We start from the raw sequence: 9,075 nt of genomic DNA, 5'->3' as shown, positions 1-9,075 counted from the left end.
CATTTATTTAATTTGGTATTTAGATCCTTAGAGGAATTGATTTCTCCTCATTACATCTTATTAAGATTTAATCTCTTCATATAATACTCAGGTATGAAATATAGGTTGACCCAAAGTCAACATTTCATATCTATTATATGTGAGTATAATTTAATTGAAGTGCTACACTTCACATAGTTTAATACTAACATTTAAATGAATTAAAATCTCTAAGTAATACTTATCAAGGGTTCATTAGCCTAAGTCTTTCCCCCTGGTTATATTACTTAGGATCAAGATTTAAATGAGAGAGTAGCTCTCATACTATTTGTTAAATTTGAATTTCAAGTTTAATTGCTCTTGAATTGACTACATAGCCATTTAATTTGATCTAGTCCATGATCATACAAATAACATATCTATATTATTGCATAATCAATTAGAGGACATCATTTGTGATTTATTAGAGTTGGAATCAATTCAAAATCTATTATGGTTGAATTTTGAATAAAGTTTGAATGTACAAAAGTCCATGTCTTGTTATTTTTATCAGATTAATTCTACTTTGAAATTTGAGGTGGGACCAGTGGCATTAGTTAGATAAAATTCATGGGCTTTCCAACGGTATAAAGTTTGCTAAATTTGGTTTGGCAGATTTCAAACTATTCAAATTTTACTAAACCATATGCAGCACAATTTGAAATAAGTTTAAACCTAAATTTGAATCGTGGGCTTGGGCGGGAAACCTTAACGGGCCAAAACGGTATTTAATTTTACTGCGCAGCCCAACAAGCCACGGATGCGAGTGGGCTGCCCTGACGAGGTGGGGGCCACCTGTCAGTGTGTTATAACACACCGAAACGGTATGATCAATTTAGGCCGTAGGATTAGAAGGGAGATCGACGGCGTGTGAGCGTCGTCGTCTCCGGCGAGAGGCGAGCTCACTGGCGGCGAGCCTAGGGGGTCGGGGAGCCTACCAGGCCGTTGCAGGGGTCTGGCAGTATGCGCGGAGAAGTGGTTGTCGACGAGGAACGGCCTGGTGCAGCGACGGCGCTCGGGGAGGCTCCAATCGAAGCAGAGCTTCCGCGAGCTCCGGCGGTCTTGAGCTCGCACCCGAGCAGCTCCGGCGAGGACTGGTGAAATTGATGGGTGGAGGTGGCTCAGTGAGGAGAGGGGAGTGGATGGTGTGAGGAATGGAGGAGCCGATCGCCTCTATTTATAGGGTCGAGAGGTGGCCGCGGGGTGCTGAGAGGGAACGGCCATGGCGCGGCTCCTATGGTGAGCGAAAGGGCAAGGCGAGGACGGCTACGGCTAGCTGGTGTCCTGGCGATGCTCGACGTGTAGCTGGCGCGGCCAAAGCGTGACAGGATCGCTCGAGCGCATCCAATGTCTGTGGCGCGGCGTGCGGCAGTAAAGTGAGGAGGACGACGGCGACGGAGCAGGGGCAGGCCTGGGCTGGTGTCTAGCGTGTAGAGGGCGGGGTGGCGATGCTCGACGCAGGCGTAGCTTGGCCAGAGGAGGACGGAGGTGCTCGAGCGCGTGGTGTCCTGGCGATGCCAGAGCGCGGTCACCGCACGTGCTGGCACGTCCTGGCGTGTTTTGGGCGAGCGCGTTCCGGCCAATGCCGTGCGTTGGCGTTGCTGGGGCGTGTACCATCGTCGTCCTTGAGTGTTGTAGATGCTCCAGGACAAGAGGATGAGTTGAAATGGTGGCCAGAGGTGGAGAGGCCAAAGGTGGCCGGGTGTGCATGGCATGGAGCATCTCCTCTCACTTTCTCACTTTAACCAGCCATGGCAAGTACTGGGCTAGAGGCAGGGGTCATAGAGAGGGCTGATGATCACCAGGTAAAGTTGGTTTAGGCAAGAAACCACTGGGTAATAGCATGTAACACTAAAGTGCAACATAGCCTGCCAAGTGTTTGATGAAATGGCCGCAAGAAACTTTTGTTTGAATTTTGGTTTTCTTTTTGGTGGATCTCATTTATATAATTAATGTGTTGGATTGGTGGTGGTTTGGTCCAATTTGGAGTTGTTTTGCAAAATGGCAAAAGTGACATGATCTTCTCTTTATTTCAGCATCACTACTTGTCACCTTGTTACTGGTCAACCTAGTCAACTCTAGCCATGGTGGTCAACATCAAAGTTACTCACCTTGACATGGTCTTGGATGACATGGCTTTGGTTGACCAAGTTTAGTTCAAGAGTTGAGAAAACCAGAGGGGTAAAGTAGTGAAGAAAATATTTTTGGGCCATATGACCATATCATATGTATGTAGAAATTTTGATTTTCTTGTGTTTGATTCTTGATCCAAAGATGCAATTGTGTTAGTTTATCATATCTAAGTATTTTACAAGCAAGGGAGCAAGCAATTATGGCCTAGGGTGAAGATTTGCAAATTGGCATATTGTGTATGTAAGTGAAATATGGATTTTTTCCCATTTTCTTCATTTCCCCTCAAACTAGGGTTTGATGATCTTTGTTAGGGTTCAAATAGCAATTGATAATCATACTAACACTCATCATGGCAATTGCACAAAAGAAAATCACTCAAATGCATGAATCTATATGTGGCACTATATGCATAGAAAAAAGTTTTTGTTAATTGCAAATTTTGAGTTTGGGGAAATTGTCTTTCTTGTTTATTATTGTTGAAACTTGGGATGTTACATGCCTTCTCCACCATTGTACATGTCCTAAAGAAATAGTTCCTCGTTGTCCGATAAAAATGCACGACTTAAGCAAATCGGCAATGACAGTGCGAGATTACCTCGGCATTTTTCGGGCCGGGTCAAACAAAGCCCAACACAGAAAATCTAGCCCCAGACCTGCCCGATCCAACCGCCGAGCCAAAATAGTTAGGCCTAGACGCAACCTGGCAGACGAAAATCAGGCGAGACCTCTTTACTAATTCATGGAAATTCCTCAAAAAAAAAAAAATACTAACTCACGGAAGACGCAGGCCTAGTCCTGGCCCAGCCCAACTCTTGGGCCGAAACATCATGCCCAAGCCCAGCCTTGCCCGATGGCCTGGCTCTATTTCGGACCGGGCCGGGCTGATAGTTCGACCTGACGGTGCAAGGTATGCTAAAAAAAAGAGACCCGGTGCTAAATCAGCGAAAAAGAATTGCCGAGTCCAACAAACTCCAATAGCCGCACCGGCGCTCTTGCTGAACTCCGGCCATCAAATCAGCTCAGGTCGAGCTAGAACCAGTTCGCCGGAGCTAATGGCGACGCCGTCGGGTTCCCATTCCGCCTCGCCGCCGGTGATATCCGGGACGGCGGCGGTGGCAGCGTGCGCCGCCATGGCGGTCTCCTACGTCGCCGTCCTCTACGCGCCCACGCTCCTCCTCCGTCTTCCGCCGGCCACCTCGCTCCGCGCCTTCTTCCACCGCCGCTTCGTGTGCGCCGCCTTCTCCTCCGCTGCCTCCGTCCTCGCCACTGCGGCCCTCCTGCGCGTAAGTGAACCTTCTGGACCTCCAGTCCCCATCTAAGCCCTAGCTTCTGATACCCGTATGGAATCTCAAATCCCCTTAACCTATCTGTCTATCTCCCGCCCTCTCCCCAGGTATGGAGCTTGAGTGACTCGTCAAAAGCGCTCGCGGTGTTCGGCATTCGCAGTGATCACCTGGTAATCAAGCTATCTCTCATTCTCTCGAGTAGTAGTGCCATTTTTTTGTTTGTAGTTGTACACTAATAAGTGTGGAGCTTTTGATGCTTGGACTGAAACGTGGTCCTGTATCAGCTTGAGGCAGTAGTGGTTCCGCTTGTCCTTACATCCCTAGTGTATGCTGGGTCGTTCGTCTCAAGACTCTGGGTCATGTCAAGCTCCTGTGGCAGGGATGACGGTGAAGTGGGAATCAGCTGCACCGAGAAGCTTACTCGCTGGATGCAAACCTCCCTACAAGATGTAATGGTGTGGAGGAACTACGTAGTGGTTTGTTCTCATTCCCTTAATCCCTTCGATACCACTCATTTGTGCTTCTTATTAATGCTGCGGAAATGTCTTGGAATATTAGTGTAGTGAATGAGGGGTTGTTGACTGAAAATCTAATTACAGGACTGTGTAATCATCTAATAGTCTATGTGTGCAAACTGCAACCTTTAGTAAGCAAGCAGGACCATGAGTTAGTGATGAGGGGGATCAAGTGAGCCAAGCAATTCAATTATATTTAACGATGAAGGCTAAATATTGCCACCTCAAGATAATTTGGATTTTTTGTCCATGGCGCCTACTTGCTCCCTTCTCCCGCTGCCACTGTTTGTATTATTATTATTACAACTGAAAAGCGAGAACTCAATGTCATTATCTGTTTTCATGATCTTATTTGAGGATGATCTTTTGACCAGGCACCATTTACAGAGGAGCTTGTTTTCAGGGCGTGTATGATACCTCTTCTTCTCTGTGGAGGATTCAAAATGCATAACATTATATTTCTGAGTCCAATCTTCTTCAGCCTAGGTAAATAGGTATAATGTTGCACCAAATCTCATTTCAAATGAATCGGCCTGACACGTTCCTTCGGCTTATATTTTGTAATTCGACCTTTTGTAAGTTGCAGTTGGTGTATCAGTTCAGAAATTCTAAATGACGGCATTCAGTTTTACCTTCCTGTTCAATGTTACTTTCAAGTATTAACTGACCCTTTCTGTTCACAGCACACCTAAACCACTTGTTTGAACTTCACCAGCAAGGATGCAATTTTATGAGATCTCTCCTGATTGTAGGTATTATTTTTCTTTGCACCATCTGGTTTTCTCCTTTACTAATGTACTAGTATAATCTTCCTGTAACTTTGTTGCTAGCATGGGCAATTAAGAAGAGCTATAATATCCTAGTTCATCAGGTTGTTCTTCCAGTGATATAAACTTCCTTTATGGCTGATATATCAAGAATGTTTTGGTACATTCCAATGTCCCTACCAGAGTGCAAGCAGTCACTTGTATAAGCACCTATGTTAACCATTATGTTTATTTCGTCGTACCTCAGATATTCTGTGTCAAACATTTGTAGCATCATGTTATGCGTTAAATTGATAGCACGAGTAACTCTGCATATGACTAATTATTGTCAAAACAATTAATTATCCTATGAAATTGATGTGATGCCTTTATTCTGCCATGCTATTTAGTTTGTGCTCATAGTGTTTGCCTACAAGAATCAATTTCTTAGCTCACACACAATTTAAGGCATTACAGAATCGTGATTGCTGGTACATATTATGTTGACCAAGTCATTTTCCTTCTGAAGTTCCATGTACATGCTTGGACTTTTGATATGCTCGTTGTATTACACACATTAGTCTTCTATTTTCTGTAGTTCTGCTCATATTTGTTTGAAAATTATCATCAGATATTGTGTAATTACTTTGGTTTAACCATCTGTGAACACCTTTTCCTTCACCTGTTCAACTTACCATTACTCTATGTCTTCCATTCTCAGGTCTCCAGTTAGGCTACACCGTAATTTTTGGGTGGTATGCTGCATTTTTGTTCATCCGAACAGGTCTTGCTAATTCCTTTTTCTATTATCTTTTTTAAAACATGAGTCCCCCTCGTTGATTTCCAGTTGGCATACCCCTTTTGTTATCGAGAAGCCATTATAGTTCATTCTTTCCCATTGTTTATGCCTTAGTAGTGCTCCTTTTTCAGTTTAGATCTAATAGTTCTAGGTTTTTTTAAGATAGTAGGTTTGTTTGTTGTTTGTCGTGGTTTATGCTGGGTCAAATGCTAGCCAGAATAACGTTCAAAGTATTGATCTCTATATTTCAAAGTTGGTTTAGTCGCATAATGCAAACGCAAGCGCAAACACAACGCTAGTTTAGTCTAATATCGGTAATGTAAGCTAAGCAAAAGGAGCATATATGGTGGGACTCTTGCCCTTAAACTTGAGAGGGATGGATGGCATGGAAGAACTGCTTAAACACAAATCTGCATACGTTTGGTGGCACTTTGCAGGATTTGTGCCATCAGATTTGTGAAAGTGCCCTGACATGGCACCACATGGCAGATCAAGTGCATCGTAACCGTGCATCTCTGTTAATCCAAATTGAATTTTATTCAAATATTTTAATTTGGTGCTTAATTTGAGTTCACTCTGTCAAATACTAGTGGGTGATTAAATTGGAATAACGGGTCAATTTTTGGTGTATTATGGCTGTTGATTATAGCAGTTTCTGTGAGCTAGTGCTGAGTACATGAGGACGAGTCGACGTCCAATCCAAGTTCAGAACCTGAATTTTGACATCACAATACTTTCTCTTTGTTGATATGTGCCTGGATGCTGCACTGCTTAACCTCATCCTCGCCGCTCATCTACACCGATTATCTGTGCTCATTGTCTTTCCACAGAGATCATCTGCATGCGTGAAGCGATAGCAAAGTTTCTGGTAGCTCATGCACTTGACTGCTTGCTGTGTCATCTGCATTCATGTTGTTCCAACACTTAATTGGTTTCTTTTCGACATGAACCCTATTGTATGTTCTTGAAGAACTTTCAATAGGGCTGGTGCCCAACACAATGCAGTGAAATGCTTGAACATTGATGATTCAGCAGTGTTCCTAGGGAATACGCTGCCACAAACATTTCTTGCTGCCCCATGCAGGCGATATCTGTGGCATCAGCATGGAGAGTCTGCTCACCGTCCTTATCAATGCATGCCCAGAAGGGAGGGTGATGTTTACCAGCGCCAAACCCCAACATGAATTTCTTGCGAGGAAGAATGGGTTTGGGCGACAATTTGGGTCCTAGATACCAGCGGTTCTTATTTACTTAGCACCAGAGGATAAAAACCTGTTAAATGAACAACTGTAACACATTAGTAATCAACCTATTATTAATTCACCCAAACATTATTATCTGACAGAGTCAATACATATTAAGTCTTTGATTGGACCGTTTGAATTACATTTGTTTTGAATTAACCGTGAGAGGGCATGGTTCAACAAAAGTAATGCTGACTTGGTCTGCCTTATGTCTCAAGTCATTCCAATGTGCGTGTGTGTGTTGTGAGTAACCAAAGCTTTCTTACGCCACCATATGTTTTGAGTGTTTACTGAATGCAAGTGTTCTAACTTCTATATTTCTCTCTTGCGTTACTTAATTAAATCATGCATGTTTTGGGACCGTAGAAATTGGGTCTCCCACATGGACCAAATCTGTAACACAACTTCAAAAGTATGTTGCTCATTACGCCCATTTGCTGATTCAGCATGGTATAATTTTGTGATACCATGTTTATGGCAAGCTACCAAATAACTACACCGTTTTAGATTTGTTTTGTAAAACCAGACTTATTTAGTGTCAGGGATCTAGGAAATTGTGCCTTGTAGGTTTTGAAGGAAACTGACAAGCATGATTCAGTAGCTAGCTAGACGAGTTTGATGGTGGCCCTGTTATGAATTTACTCTGGTACTGTTATGGTTGTGTGGTTGAAGATGGGCCAAAATTGTTGGTTCAGGTGAAATCATAAAAGGTGTGGTTTGTTGAAACAGCGACACAGAAAAATTGTAGTTTCTGAAACAACTTAAAGAAGTTTCTCAAGAACTAGTGTAGTTCTGCCATACTGGTAAATTTACTCAATCTTTTTGTTATAGCACTCACTAAGCTTATGCCTTGTGAATTGGTTAGAGAAATGAAAATTTACTTCTTGTAAATGCCATGATTTGTCGCTTTGTAACACGCTGAATTGACTGAAAGTGTATTTTATTTTCTTCACAAACGTGGCATATCGATTAACTTCTGTTCTAAAAAACTGCAGGTAATCTTGTGTCTCCTATTGTGGCTCACATATTTTGTAACATGATGGGTTTGCCTGCTTTCTCATCACCGCGAACTAGAGGTATGTATATTTTATGTTTTTCTCATGAAAACTAAACTCATGCAGAGTTGTCAAACTTTTCCTTGGGGTAAGAAACTGACTTCTTACCATTACCCACCTGGTGTTTTTGTGTGTTCCAGGAGTGACATCGGTAGCATTCATGGCAGGTTCAGTATTCTTCTTTTATTTCCTTTCCCCTGCTACAAGTCCAAAACTATACAATGCAAGGTTAGATGGATGCAGCTGCTGGCATGGCTACTGTAGATGGAGTTAGCACAGAATTGAATGTAGGCAAGATGGCAGCATCCGTTCCTGTGGCTGATCTACGGATATCGTGCACACAGGGGGGTGCATATTTGAATCACCTGACACAATGTGACTTATACTAGATCTTGTTCTCCACCGTTTGTACAACTGTTGTAAAATACATTCTTGTAGCTACTTTGCTCTTCTCTTGCGCTTGACGTACAAAAAAGAGGAAGTGCAATTCATCACTTGTTCGCTAAGGATTAGAAAGCAGCCAAAATTTGTTACTTTCAGTGGACCTGTGTAAAGTCGACATCATTGGGCTCTTCATGCAGTTCTGGGTTATTTTTTTCTGGATCATGCAGTCATGTTTCCTGTTTGCTTAAGTGCGAGGTTGCGGTGTGATGTGTGTCAAGGGGTCGTAGTCGTTGGGGTTATCTCACCAGACCACTTGTTCCCTTGCGTCGTCTCTTTGCGCATGTTAGATGTTTAGATGATGTCAATGCATTGCATTCTGCATATTTTATATATTGTAGTAGATCCTTTACTCGTTAAGATTATCTGATTCTAATCAGATGACTGTTCGCAATTTAGTGATCTATATGAAGATTATCTGATTCTAATCAGATGACTGTTCGCAATTTAGTGATCTATATGCATGTATTGAGTTGTGGTAGACACAAGTGACGATGGAGAACAAGGTTGCTACACCGCATAAATCTCAGAATAAATGACATGATGTCTTTCCTAAGATTGCTACACCGCAAGGCATCTGCTGTTTGGCCCCAAGTTCAAAATATCAATATCGGTCGCGCACCAATGTGTCACTCAATACGGACGATATATAAATATGCTTTGGCTCAAATAACCAAATAGCTTATATGTGGTGTATTTGGAAAGCTAGTCCATCTTTTCCAGTAAGCTATGTTAGTAACTTAGGATGTCCTTGCTCATCGTGTTACTGGAGGCATAGTCTTTGCGAGAGAGACACACTACATTTTGTTAGTTGACACCAACATTTCCAATCATCACA

The 9,075-nt window shown here is 42.8% G+C and overlaps 1 protein-coding gene across 1 annotated transcript; it reads left to right on the top strand.

The window, feature by feature from the left end:
- Positions 1–3,085: 3,085 nt before the first annotated feature.
- Positions 3,086–8,395, top strand: LOC127317746 (CAAX prenyl protease 2). The gene is made up of 8 exons (XM_051348350.2): positions 3,086–3,434; positions 3,545–3,607; positions 3,722–3,913; positions 4,327–4,438; positions 4,636–4,704; positions 5,420–5,482; positions 7,737–7,817; positions 7,937–8,395. The coding sequence occupies exons 1-8, from the start codon at positions 3,204–3,206 to the stop codon at positions 8,068–8,070; spliced, it is 945 nt and encodes a 314-aa protein (XP_051204310.1). The 5' UTR covers positions 3,086–3,203; the 3' UTR covers positions 8,071–8,395.
- Positions 8,396–9,075: the final 680 nt, after the last annotated feature.

The sequence above is a fragment of the Lolium perenne genome, chromosome 1 (genome assembly GCF_019359855.2).
Source record: "Lolium perenne isolate Kyuss_39 chromosome 1, Kyuss_2.0, whole genome shotgun sequence".
Classification (NCBI taxonomy): Eukaryota; Viridiplantae; Streptophyta; class Magnoliopsida; order Poales; family Poaceae; genus Lolium; species Lolium perenne.
Note: the sequence above shows the minus strand (reverse complement) of the source record. Positions and strands in the feature narration are given on the sequence as shown.

Excerpts from the sequence above, each read along its gene's own strand:
- LOC127317746 (XM_051348350.2), top strand. The coding sequence starts at position 3,204 with ATGGCGACGCCGTCGGGTTCCCATTCCGCCTCGCCGCCGGTGATATCC. Across the intron at positions 3,435-3,544 it reads CCACTGCGGCCCTCCTGCGC|GTATGGAGCTTGAGTGACTC; the intron begins GTAAGTGAACCT and ends CCCTCTCCCCAG. Across the intron at positions 3,608-3,721 it reads GCATTCGCAGTGATCACCTG|CTTGAGGCAGTAGTGGTTCC; the intron begins GTAATCAAGCTA and ends GTCCTGTATCAG.